This window comes from Hyperoodon ampullatus, assembly GCF_949752795.1.
Source record: "Hyperoodon ampullatus genome assembly, chromosome: 10".
Lineage (NCBI taxonomy): Eukaryota > Metazoa > Chordata > Mammalia > Artiodactyla > Ziphiidae > Hyperoodon > Hyperoodon ampullatus.
The window spans coordinates 39,105,759-39,119,887 of record NC_136923.1 but is presented as its reverse complement, the minus strand read 5'-3'; the positions used below and the strand labels follow the sequence as shown (position 1 = coordinate 39,119,887).

The 14,129-nt window shown below is 38.0% G+C and overlaps 1 protein-coding gene across 1 annotated transcript in view; it reads left to right on the top strand.

The window, feature by feature from the left end:
* The first annotated feature begins 677 nt into the window (after nucleotides 1–677).
* The window catches only part of RBM6 (RNA binding motif protein 6), an 88,186-nt gene continuing 74,734 nt past the window's right edge, over nucleotides 678–14,129 (top strand). Inside the window, exons 1-5 of the mRNA XM_079713477.1 lie at nucleotides 678–719; nucleotides 1,222–1,326; nucleotides 5,182–6,460; nucleotides 7,882–7,971; nucleotides 9,484–9,553. Of these exons, the coding sequence (XP_079569603.1) occupies nucleotides 688–719; nucleotides 1,222–1,326; nucleotides 5,182–6,460; nucleotides 7,882–7,971; nucleotides 9,484–9,553 (1,576 nt within the window). The 5' untranslated portion in view covers nucleotides 678–687. The remainder of the gene's footprint in view (nucleotides 720–1,221; nucleotides 1,327–5,181; nucleotides 6,461–7,881; nucleotides 7,972–9,483; nucleotides 9,554–14,129) is intronic.

Below are 14,129 nucleotides of genomic sequence, written 5' to 3'. Positions count from 1 at the left end.
GGATGACTTTTTCATTTTTTATTCTTTTTAAAAAAAATTTATTTATTTATTTATTTATTTGGCTGCACCTGGTCTTAGTTGCGGCTCGTGGGATCTTTATTGTGGCACGTGGGATCTTTGTTGCGGCATTCGGCATCTAGTCCCGCTGATCGAACCCAGGCCCCCTGCGTTGGGAGCGCGGGATCTTAACCACTGGACCACCAGGGAAGTCCCGAGGATGACTTTTTCTTGATTGAGTGTTCACTTGGTTGTTGTAAAGCTTTGACTGTTTTCTAAAGCTACAACAGAGTTGGTTCAGACTGCTTGTTTTTTGATGTTTCTGTGGAGGAATGAGGCTTTGGAATTTTATAGTCTGCTGTTTTGCTGACATGGGTTGTGTTTTCACTTTCTTGATAGTGTACTTGGATTCACAAAAGTTTTCAATTTCGATGAAGTCTATTTTTTCTTTTGTTGTCAGAGTAAGAAACCATTGCCAAATCCAAGGTCATAAAAGTTTGCCTCTTTTGGGGAATTCCCTGGTGGTCCAGTGGTTAGGACTTGGCTCTTTCACTGCCTGGGCCCAGGTTCAGTCAGGGAACTAGGCTCCCACAGGCCTCGTGGTATGGCCAAAAAAAAAAAAAAAAAAGTTTGCCTCTTTTTTAGTAGCCGGAGCACAGGTCCTGTGATGACTTCTCAGCCTTAGGTTACATGCCCATCTTCAAAGCAATCACTGTGGTGAGGTAATAGACTATTCTTTTTAATTTTAATTTATTTTTTGGCTGCTCTGCTTGGCATGTGGGATCTTAGTTCCCCCACCAGGGATTGAACTTGTGCCCCCTGCGTTGGAAGCTTGGAGTCTTAACCACTGGGCAGCCAGGGAAGTCCCAGTAATAGACTATTATGATCGGCCAGGCTGAATAGAGTAAAATCAGCCACACAGACTGAGAGTGGTGTTTATGCTAAGGTGCTGTTTCCGAAAAGGAAGATAGAATGGGTGCCAGAAAAATTAGTAAATATATTATGAAGCATTCTTAGTACATTGAGAAGTTGATGGTGCCCTAGAGTGCACATTTTAAATTTAAAATGTATTTTTCTTTCTATAAATTAATATGTAAATGTTTAAAAGTGACTTCCAAAAGTATACCTGCTGATGTGGTCCCTGATAAGCCAAACAGGAGGAGATTGGTTTAGTCTTTACTTCATGTTCCAATGTACTCATTTTTTGTGGTTTGTTTTGTACAGGTACTGTGATAACCAGAGTTTGGTGGCAAGGATCTACTTATTGGACCCTCGTGACATAGAGATGTGGGGGGATTCTCGATCTGCTAACAGAACAGGACCTTTTCGGTAGGTCTTTAAATTTGAATATTGAAATGTCAGTATTTTAATGATACAGTATAATATTTTTGGTCTACCATAAAGAGGGATATTTTCTAGAAATAGCTCGATTTTTTAAAAATAGAAACTATTTAAAAATTTTCTAGTCATTTCTAAAGTGATTGTGAGACTAAATACCCACCGTGCCAAGTGTTTTGTGTTTTAGCATTTTTAAAAGCATTAACAAAATCCCCCAATTTCTAAAAATATTTTTTGTCTCTTTTAGCAAAGTAAATATTTGATTAATAAGGAAAGCTAGTAAAAAATGTACATAAATATTTATAAATGTATGTAAATGTTTCATTAAATTCAGTAATTTATGTCTAGAATCCAGAGCTCTGTCTTTCCTGTGACACATTGTGTTTCAGCTACCAAAAATAGTTCTGAGAAAGAAAAATTACTCGATGCAATTTTCTAAGCTGCATTTCAATTTTAAGGGTTACTAGGTACAAAGATAAGTGGAGAAGGTGGTACCGTTCAGTTGTAAATGTATTATATTTTAGATTTGTGGGGAGTTAATTTTTTATAGCCAGTATAATAAACACTGATGATGGTATTTTAAAACTTTTGCATTATGTTTACAATTGGAATATGATTGTTATGGCTTTAGTTGGTATATGGCAAAGAAATCTGACCTTTAAAGCTATACATTAAAAAATATTTATGCTCCAGGGAGTTCCCTGGTGGTCCAGTGGTTAGGACTTCATACTCTTACTGCCAAGGGGCTGGGTTCAGTCCCTGGCCAGGGAACTAAAATCCCACAAGCCACGTGGTGTGGCAAAAAAAAAATTTATGTTCTAATTGAAACTTCTGTTACTAGTAAATTTTCTTTTTGATTGGCAGTCTGCAGGATCTTCTTATGCAAATTCAACAGATGTTTTATTATTTTGAAGCTTGGGGTTCCAATGAAAAATTTAGGGAGAGAACTAAGTTTTTTTAAAATCCATATAATATTTAGTAAAACTAGTTTCATGAATAAAGGGGTCTTTACTTTCTGCTTAGCAGTCTTTAAATTAAAGCAGTGGTGGTGATGCTGCTTATGTTTTTCCTTTCAAAATATTAAGGTCTGGATCAGTGGTCAACAACAACAAGCTGTACAGCCTGCAGCTTGTTTTTGTTTTATTGGAACATAGCCCTGCTCATTCATTTACAAATTGTCTGTGGTTGCTTTCGTGCTGCAATGGCAGAGTTGAATAGTTCTGACAGAAACTGCAAAGCCTAATGTAATTACTGTCTGACTCTTTATGGAAAAAGTTTGCAGATCCCTAGTCTAGATTAGTGAGTTTGTACTTTAACATTTAAAAATCTCTCCTCTTTATTTATATTTATGGATAATTATTTGTAAGTAAGGCTGTTTCCTGTAAGCCTTCAGGAATGTTAGGTAACTTTAGCTCTATTGCATCACTTAAAAATTTTTTTCAGAACATTTTCTCTTTGAATTTATTATTTAAAATTGTATTTCCCCACCTTAATTTTAGTTTACATATAAGTCATTACATGCTATTTTTTTAAGATCTTTGACCAGAAAGAGACATAGTTTATATAGCATAACTTTTGGGGGGACTAATTTGGGTGAAAAAGGTATCTTGCAGGAAAATAATTTTGTATTTATTTTAACAACCCATCTTCTTAAAATTTTTTAAAATTTGGTTGAAAATGATATTCATAGCCACTGCTATTTTATACTAATAGAAGTGTTTCTTGAATAGTCTACATAAAATACAGTTCTAAGAACCCTAGTACAGTGGTTACTCTAGATCTCTTTGATCTTCTCCACTTAAGAGGGTAAGGTAATCCTTAGGGTAGTATTCAAAGACACTGTTGGATGTGTTTTGGTCAGAGAACATGTAGATTTAGATACCTCAGCACTCAGCCTGTGAGTGTCTGCTGAGGCTTAAGTCTTCCTGCAAGCTAACTATTGGGATTTTTAAAAATTAATTTATTAATTTTTTGAGTGTGTTGGGTCTTTGTTGCTGCACACGGGCTTTCTCTAGTTGCGGCGAGTGGGGGCTACTCTTTGTCATGGTGCACGGGCTTCTCATTGCAGTGGCGTCTCTTGTTGCGGAGCACGGGCTTTAGGCGCGTGGGCTTTAGTAGTTGCGGCACGTGGGCTTAGTTTTTGTGGCTCGCAGGCTCAATAGTTATGGCGCATGGGCTTAGTTGCTCCACAGCATGTGGGACCTTCCTGGAAGAGGGCTCGAACCCGTGTCCCCTGCATTGGCAGGCAGATTCTTAATCACTGCGCCACCAGTGAAGTCCCTAACTATTGGGATTTGAATGATTTTAAATATGGGTGACACCAGAATTAGTGGTAATGTCTTAATTTTAGTGTTATATTGTATTATTTGTGAAGAACATTTAAAGTTGCTTTTCTTATGATGAACCCCATAGATATAACTAATGTTAATAGGAGCTAATGGAAGTTACCATGTTCTGAAAATCCATTAAATATGCATCATTCAACTGTTTAGGTTACTATTGTTAAATTCCTATTACTTTTTGGAAAGGGTTTGGCATTGTAACTGTTTCTCTTGCACTGAGTAACCCAGAAGCAGTTGTCTGTTGAATCTTTCTATAGCAGTGTAGTCTGAGTTCAGAAGGGTCATGTAATAGAACCTGTATATTCTGGAAGGAGAGAATTGAGTTGGACTTGATCTCTTAATACTTTTGTTTTACTGCTAAAAAGCAGGTAACCATTCAGATCATTTCATGTTTTCCTTTTTCATGCCCTTCTCTCCCCTCCCCTTCAAGCTCAGTATCCTAGGTACCTAATTGCCTATTTAAATTCCCTAATCTTTTACCAAAGTCAAAACGTATAAAATGGTCTGGAGCTTAAGACAAAGTGAGGAAGTTAGGTAGTATGAAAGATTGGGCCAAGTCCCATTTATCTCTTGAGTTCTGTAAACTGAGAATGTGAATTTAATACTATGTTTATTTTAAAATATATTGTATTACCATAAAAAATTAGATGAGGCATTAGAATCTAGAAAATCAGCTTCTTTTTTTGGGACCTGGTGATAATGCTTGAAGGCCTAATGCTCTCTCTAGGTCCCTTTCAGTATTAAGCTCCTGGATGCTGTTGCTTGGTTTAGTCGACTTAACACATGCTTTGTGGCATGATTCATGCTGCCTTCTGAGATACCCTTGAGTAGTTACAATAATAGGACTCAGGTGAGAGCAATTCTAGGCAAAACCACTGTAGAACTAGGATTTAGATGCAGCCAGGACTGATGCTCAGCTGGTGAACACTGGTGTACTCCTAGTGATTTACAGCCAGTGTTTCTTCATGTTGGGCCTGCATCCATTCTGACTGGGTGGTGTCCATACTGTGGCTGTAATCAAATATTTTGGAATGTTACTCCTGTATGCACCAATGAGAAAGACACCTCCTGAAACCTACTGTATAAAATTTACAGTGCATTGATTTTTCTGATATATAGGAATCATCATGCTGATCTTGGAATTCTAAGTTCCCTGGCTATAGGAAATGGAAATTTTTGTAGAGTGTCACCATTGCTAGCTTATCTGGTGTTGCGGATTTTCCCTGTTGCAGGACTGGGTGAAAGCTTTTTCTGCAGCAGTCATGTTGAAAACCTTGTGTTGACTTTCCTCGTGTTCTGAAATGGGAATATAAAAGTTTACTACGCCACTTCGTCTTAAAATAGCAAAACATTGCTGTTTTCTGCAGATCTAGGACCTTGTTACAGAACTCTGCCAAAAAAAAAATGTTTACAGAAGAATGTGCTGTGATTAGAGAAGAATATGCTGGTGTGTAGATTTCAAACTCTCTGGACAATATGAATAACACTGTCTTTGTTTCTACAGTGGGAGCCAAGAAGAAAGGTTTGCTCCCGGGTGGAACAGGGATTATCCTCCTCCTCCCCTTAAGAGTCATGCTCAAGAGAGACACTCTGGCAACTTTCCTGGCAGAGATTCACTTCCCTTTGATTTCCAGGGGCATTCGGGGCCTCCCTTTGCAAATGTAGAGGAGCATTCTTTCAGCTATGGAGCTAGAGACGGACAGCATGGTGACTATCGAGGAGGGGAGGGACCTGGACATGATTTCAGGGGGGGAGATTTTTCATCTTCTGATTTCCAGAGCAGAGATTCATCACAGTTGGACTTCAGAAGTAGGGACATACATTCTGGGGATTTTCGCGATAGAGAAGGACCACCTATGGACTATAGGGCTGGGGATGGTACTTCTATGGATTATAGAGGTAGGGAGACATCTCACATGAACTACAGAGACAGGGATGCTCATACTGTTGACTTTAGAGGTAGGGATGCTCCTCCACCTGACTTCAGGGGCCGGGGCACTTATGATTTAGATTTTAGAGGCCGGGATGGATCCCATGCAGATTTTAGGGGAAGGGATTTATCAGATTTGGATTTCAGGGCCAGAGATCAGTCCCGTTCTGATTTTAGGAATAGAGATGTATCTGATTTGGACTTCAGGGACAAAGACGGAACACAGATGGACTTCAGAGGCCGAGGTTCAGGTACTAGTGATCTAGACTTTAGGGACAGGGATACACCACATTCAGATTTCAGAGGTAGACACCGGTCCAGGACTGATCAGGATTTTAGGAGCAGAGAGGTGGGACCTTGTATGGAATTTAAAGATAGGGAGATGCCCTCTGTGGATCCAATTATTTTGGATTACATTCAGCCCTCTACACAAGATAGAGAACATTCTGGTATGAATGTGAACAAGAGAGAAGAATCTGCACATGACCATACAACAGAAAGGCCTGCTTTTGCCATTCAGAAGGGAGAATTTGAGCATTCAGAAACAAGAGAAGGAGAAACACAAGGTGTAGCTTTTGAACATGAGTCTCCACCAGACTTTCAGACCAGCCAAAGTCCACTTCAAGACCAGGACAAGTCACAGCTTTCTGGAGGTGAACAACAGAGTTCGGATGCTGGTATGTTTAAAGAAGAAGGTGGTCTGGACTTCCTTGGCCGGCAAGACACTGATTACAGAAGCATGGAGTACCGTGATGTGGATCACAGGCTTCCAGGAAGCCAGATATTTGGCTATGGCCAGAGCAAGTCTTTTCCAGAGGGCAAAACTTCCCAAGATGCCCAACGGGACCTTCAGGTATGTTAATGGAGTGGATTGCTTTTTTGAATTTTGCTTTTTCATAAGACTTTTCTGAAGGGTGAAGTGTAGAGTCCAGGACCATTAGTCCTAGGTCTTAACTTTGTACATCCATTAAAAAGCAAGATTTGTATTCAATGTACATCTCTAGAGAAAGGGCCCTCAGTTCAGATCATATTTTTGATGTGTGTCTCTTCATTATTTTGCTTGATGGTACTGATCGAAATGCTTTGGGATAATTTAGTTTGAAAGTATTTGTCTTTGGGAGTTGGTTCTCTCAACTCTTACATAGTCAGGCCTGTGGCTGTTTAGGGTTCATTTTCTTATTTAAACTCATTTAGAGAATACCTAGGATATAGAGATAGAGAATACCTAGTTATGAGGAGGCGATGTTAATGTTGCATGTATTCTATTGAAGCTAACTTAATTGACTTAAATGTTGAATTTCTGTATGTATAATCTAATATATATATAATCTAAGTGAGGAGAATTATGTTTGCAGTTGGACATTGAAAATATTATCTTTTAAAATAGGTATTACCCATCTCTATTGAAGTTTCTGTTATTTTGGACAGTAATTCTAAGACATGCTAACCAGATAATGGATTTTGAGAATGTTAGAGGCGGATAACCATATAATTTATTGTCCAAGTCAGGACATTTTCAAGAGTAAAAGAGGACACTATTTGTAATTATGCCAGGAGAGTAGGCATAACTGGGAGGTGTGGTCACATAGTTATAGGAGACTTTTTTTCCCAAAAGTTAAACCCTTTTTATAACTGTTGAAATGAAAGAGAATCAGTTAGAGCTGAGACTTTTGTGAATATGGAAAATGCAGATTTCTCTGAATTGTACTGTTAAGTTATATTGTCAGATGACACCTTTTGACTGTTCTGGAATTTGTTTATAGATGACATCTTTGATAAGTGACATCTGGTTTTATTTATTTATTTGCTGTTTTCTCATTCAGGAAAAGAAAATTTTAGTTTTGAGAATCTAGGTGATTTTTTTCCTGTTTATAAAAGTCGCATTCAGTGTTGTTTCTCTTAATTTTCTGCTTTACTATTTTAAAATTCCCTCAATGACCATGGATCTTAGCACACTTGTATTCTAATGATTTGAAATCAAATTTTGGGGGAATTCCCTAGCAGTCCAGTGGTTAGGACTCAGCGCTTTCACTGCTGGGGCCCGGGCTCAATCCCTGGTCGGAGAACTAAGATCCCACAAAAAAAAAAAAAAAAAAAGAAAGAAAGAAATCAAATTTTGGAACTCAGAAAAATAGAGACAATTATAATTTTTTATATCTTCATATGATGTAAGTCATTTTGATTTTTGATCCTGAGTACCTGTATTTCATGTTGTTTCATTTTGCGCATTAACATGTATTTGTTTCTAAAATAATTTTTTATTCTGGATTCAAGGATCAAGATTATAGGACTGGCCCAAGTGAGGAGAAACCAAGCAAGCTTATTCGATTAAATGGGGTGCCTGAAAATGCAGCAAAAGAAGAGGTAAGCCTTTTTTTCTTTTTTCCTTTTCCTTTCTTTTCATCAATTAAAATTTTTTTTTTATTTTTTATTTTGAAAAATTGTAGATTCCCAGGAAAGCGTAAAGAAATATTCAGGGAAATCTTGGTTATCCTTCACCCAGCTTTCTCCCGCCCGTCCCCCAGTGTCAACATCTTGTATTACTGTAGTACAGTAGCCAAACCAGGAAATTGGCTTTGGTATAATCCATAGAGCTCATTCATTTTTCACCAGTTACACATGTACTCAACTGAGGTGAGGTTTGTTAAAAAAAAAAAGAAAATTATGACAAATGATTGCTGTCCTTAGACCTGATAATCATCCTTTAGGGGATGATCCAAGATGCAGTTACATAAAGATACATAAAGATGCAGTTTATTGACAGCAGTAAAAACTGGGAGCTGCCTAACTCCTCAGTGGTAAAGGACTTGGTGACTAAACTATGGATGACCTTAAGGAAGAGTTTGGTCAGAATATACAACAACCAGAGCAGACAGTGCTTTACTCTGTATTAGGCATTGTGTGATGTTTACAAGCATTAGTTCATTTAATTACCACAACATCCTATGAAACACGTACTCTTTATTCATTCATTCCAAATATTAAGCACTGTTGTATTCCAGGCAGTGTTCTAGGCACTGAATGATATAGCAGTGCACATTATGAAGTCACTGCTTCCATGGATAATAAAAAAATAAGCAAAAAAAAAAAAAAAAATCAAGCAGTGATGAATGCCCTGAAGGAAACTAAAGTAAGAGCATCATTGGGGTATAGGCTATTTTAGATTGGGTAGTTAGGGAAGACATCACTGAGGAAGTGACATTTGAGCCCAGGCCTGAATGCAAGTGAGAGAACAGTCCATTTGAAAATGGGGAGAAGAACTGACCAGGCTGAGGGAGTTCAGGTACCATGGCCCTGGACTGGAAAGAGCTCAGTGCATCATCTTATGTTTGAAAGATGAGAATCCGGATGCTGAAAGGTTACACAGCACATGAGCAGGAGAGGCTTGGAATACAGGCAGTCTGATTTCAGAGCTTGAGTTCTTGAGGTTATGCTCTTCTGCTTTTTTTATGTACTTGAGAATTTTTTTTTTTTTTTTTTTTTTTTTGTGGTATGCGGGCCTCTCACTGTTGTGGCCTCTCCCGCTGTGGAGCACAGGCTCCGGACGCGCCCGCTCAGCGGCCATGGCTCACGGGCCCAGCCGCTCCGCGGCATGTGGGATCCTCCCAGACCGGGGCACGAACCCGTGTCCCCTGCATCGGCAGGCGGACTCTCAACCACTGCGCCACCAGGGAAGCCCCGTACTTGAGAATTTTTAAATAATTATGTTCTACTTATTCAGCAGTTTTTGAATGCCTGGAGTGTGTATGGCTCAATTTTGCCTTTGTAAAGTAATCATAGCCTTAAATTATGTAGAATAAAAGCCACTAGGGGAAATATAATATTCAATATTTGATTATGATGTGTATCATTACTGTACATACCATATTCTTGCAGATTCTTAATGCCTTTCGGACTCCTGATGGCATGCCTGTAAAGGACTTGCAGTTGAGGGAGTATAACACAGGTGAGTTTCATGACTTGCATGCAGCCTTGGGTTAGGAAGAGTCTTTGTCAGATCTCTGCATCTTGTGCTACTCAAAATTTTTTTAAGAAACCATAGTTAAGATTTTCAGAAGTCTCCTGTTGATGCCTTCAAAGAACAGCCAGCTTTAGTGTTAGCTGTGGTTCTTTGTGGATGTTTGTCCACACATGGGCAATAAGGATGCATGTTCCAGTTCTTCTGAGTGCCTGTGAGATATAAAGTGAGTGTTGTAGCATTTGTCCCCAAATATATTTTGTATAATTAAATCATTAAACTTACTGCTTATGTTCTTCATGGTGGTGGAATTTTTACATTTGAGCCTGGTAAGATTTTAATTATCTTACTATATGTAAAATTTTACATTTCATTTCTTCAGCATGGAATTTTCAACTTTCCAGAGAAATTGTACAAATTAGTGATTTCTTGAAATTTTAGTCTTATTCTGCGAACAGTCTCCTGCAACAGCTATTTTGTTGAAACCCATGAATAGATCCAGAAGAGCTTTCTTTTTGACCTCTGTTCTGTGGTCTGAACTGCAGATTAGATTTTCAGAATATCCTCCTAGTATTTTACAGTACCATAAACAGTTTACCATGGAATAAAATTTTTGCATTAACTAGATAGCTTCTTTCGATTGGTTCTACAGAGGAAAACTATCCACAAAAATAAATTTTTGTGCTTGAAATAATCTGGTGTTTAAGTACAGAAATTTTTTTTCTGTAATTTGACAACAAACTCAGAAGCATTATTTCTCAGAAAGCTATTGTTTCTTTGTTTTAAATATGTCAACTCTAAATTTGTGGAAACATGACTAAGAGTAGTTATGTTGTTCTTGCACACCACTTTTTTGGCAGGGAGGGGCATGTGTCTCATACAGACTTTCTTGATTTACCATTAACTTTGGGAATTAAAAATAGAATTTATAGGCTGCCGTTGCTTTTTGACTCATAGGGCAATAATTTCAGCTTTTATGTTGTTTCATGAACTGTGCTTTCGTTAAGTATTGGTATTTTTAGGAAAAAGCATGTCTTGATGTTTAAATAGCAGCAATTGCAATTCTTCCATTTCTTTAGTAGTCATTGACTTTCTTTGTGTATTGTCAGATTTATTAGCAGAGTAAAACCTACATTAACTTACATGGTTCACAGAGGGAGTTCTTAAATTTCCTGGCTGTGGTAGCTATTAAAATTGTAGCTGGCACACCAGAGATATTGGTACACATGTGAAATTGTTCAAGACAGGACAGTGGTTTAAAAAAAAAAAATCAGCTTTCAGGAAATGCACTTTTCTTGGCATTTTAATATATGAGTGATAGTGTAATAAAAATATATGCACATACATATGTGTATGTATATATATATGTATATATATACCTTTTAAAATGAATGGATTGGATTACCAGTCCCATGTTATCCATATTACATCACTGTGTGGCAAGTAGAATGAACTTTTTAAATTATCAGTCAGATCATGTTATTCCCCTGCCTAACACCCTTTAACACCTTTCCATCTCAGTTGGAAGAAATTCCCAACTTCTTGTTTTGACTTACACAGTCCTGCATGAGTTTGCCCTTGGCTGTTTGTCTGACCTCATCCCATACTGCTCTCCACCTTTCTTATTATACTCTAGCCACACTGAGCCTTTCTCTAGTCCTTGGCGAATAAAGACTTCTTTCTCTCTCAGGGCCTTTGCACTGCTCTTCCCACTGATCCTCACTTGTCTTTTGGGGTTTAGTTCTTGGCTTCAGTTTCAACTCTCAGAGGCCTTGCCTCACCATCCAATCTAAAATCACTCCTCAGTCATTTTTTATTGTATCTTGGTTTGTCATCATAGGATTTATCACTTTGATATTTTTCTCAGTGGATTTGTGTGTCTTATTCCTCTCACTAGAGAGTTAGCTCCATGATAGCAGGAGCCTCGTCTGTCTTGTTCCCTCCTGTTTACCCAGTTCTTGACACTCTGCCAGGCCCTGATGGGTTCCCAGCATGCCTGGAATGAATAATGTGGTGTATGTGGAGTAATGTATATGGAGAGCAGCTGTGGTCTCCTTTCAGGTGAGGTGTATTAAAGGGTAGTTTAGGTTTCACAGCCGGGCACTCTTATGTATCTGCTGAAGAACATACCTTGAAACAATCAGATGTTATGAGAACTTTAACATTTACTTGTTCAAAGGTTTTGCGTGAATCTTAGTAGAAATGGTGTCTTTTATAAATGGCAGTCAATTTTTTAGGCTAGGATAACCTGCAGAGACCATGTAGGATGGATGTTGATCATAAGAGGGGGATTGTGGGGTAGAGTTCATCCTTTTAGTTGATGTATTGGGGAGCTAGTCTGTAACAGAGAAAACATTAATGCCTCTTCACTGACTCAAGTAATATCAGTTTAATTTTTGTCTCATTTAGAGCTGTGTAAGTACACGGCCACAACTTCTATCCAAAATCTGGGGGGTCAGATGAATTTATGAATTTTTTTGAATATAGAAAGGTAATGTGGTACATAGCTCATACATGAATTATTTCTCCCAGTGGGATGTGTATCAGATGTAGTACTTCTGCAGCAAAATGAATATTCTCACTAAGAAGATGACTGTAAAGAGACTAAGTGTAGTATATAGATCAAGATTTGTCTCCAAATGACTTCACTGAAAATTTACCAAAAACTTGGTATTTAGGGGATATTTGGATTTTGGAATTGCAGATAAGGGACTGTGAACCTACACGTATTTTGTACGTTTGAGTTTTTCTATTGCCGTGTGCAAATATATAATAACCCTATTAGTTGTAAAAGTACCTTGACTTACATGATTATATTCCTGGGGAAAGTATCAGGAATGAAATGTCTTTTGGTGACTGAGCAAACAAACTCTGGTATACACATACAATGGAATACTAGTCAGCAGCAAAAATGATGAAACTATGTGTGTGCATGTAACAACATGGATGAATCTCAAAGGCATTATGCTAAGTGAAAGAAACCAGACTCAGAAGGCTACATATGGCCCTGAAAAGAAATAAAGTACTGATACATGCTACAACTTGAATGAACCTTGAAAACATTATGCTCAGTGAAAGAACCAGGCACAAAAGACCACATATTGTCTGATTGCATTTATATGAAATATCCAGAATAGGCATATCTGTAGAGACAGAAAATGGATTGGGTAGTTAGGTGGTTGTTAGGGGCTGGAGAAGAGGGAAAAGGGGAGTGACTGCTTAATGGGTATGGGGTTTCCTTTTGGGGTGATAAAAATGTTCTTCTGGAACTAGATAGTGGTGATGGTTGCATAACACGGTGAATGTACTTAATGTCACTGAATTGTACACTTTAAAATGGTGCATTTTATGTTCTCTGTATTTGATTATAATTTTAAAAAATACTGCATACTGTATGATCCTATTTATATGACATTCTGGAAAAAGCAAGATTATAGTAATAGAAGATAGTGGTTGCCAAGGTATTGGAGGAGGAGTTGACTGTAAAATGGAAGCATAAGGGAATGGGGGGCATAATGGAACTGTTTTATATATTGATTGTGGCAGTGGTGTATCAATGTTAAATTCACTGAAGTTGGTAACTACTGTGGTTATGTAAGAGAACATCCTTATTCTTAGGAAATACACAGTGAAATTTTTAGAAGTAAAGGACCATGATGTATGCAGTTTTTTCATGGGGTTTAGAAAAAAAATTTGATGAATATGGAGAAGGAAGGGAGTAGATATGACAACATGTATCAATAGATGAAACTGGTAATGGGCATATGAGTGTGTTCTTTGTACTGTTCTTGCAACTTTTTTTGTAACTTGGAAATTATTTCCAATAAAAATGTGAAAAACTGACATAAATCTGATGTATCCTATTTTTAAACAATCAGCAGAAATCTTGCAGGATAAAGACTACAATGAACTATTTCTGTCAACAAACTATAGAGCAGTGGTTCTCAGAGTGCATCCTGGACCAGCAGTGTCAGTACTACCTCTCACTTGTTAGAAATACATATTTTCAGATTCCTTTCTAGACCTTCTGAATCAGGAACTCTGGGGGTGGGGCCTACCAATCTCTGCTTTAACAAGCCCTCCATGCGATTTTTTTTTAATGTTTATTTTATGTATTTATTTATTTATTTGGTTGTGCCGGGTCTTAGATGCGGCAGGCAGGCTCCTTAGTTGTGGCATGTGAACTCAGTTGCAGCATGCACGTGGGATCTGGTTCCCCGATCAGGGATCAGACCGGGGCCTCCTGCATTGGGAGTGTGGAGTCTTAACCACTGTGCCACCAGGGAAGTCCCTCCATGCGATTTTTGATGCACCCTGAATTGTGAGAATGATTGCATTAGATTATTTGTTTGTAGTCTTTATTCTAGAACTTTTTTGCACCATTTAAAATAGACAGTAAGCAAGTGGACCTTCTGTAAGTAGAAAAGCCTAATGCATATGTGCCTTAGGAGCCCATGGCAAGGCCTTGCCTACCTGATATCAGTTCTGCTGTACAGAGCTGGGGCAGGAACTGGAGTAGTGTTGATGTTATTTTATGTTCTTAGTTCTTCTTTCTGTTTATGTA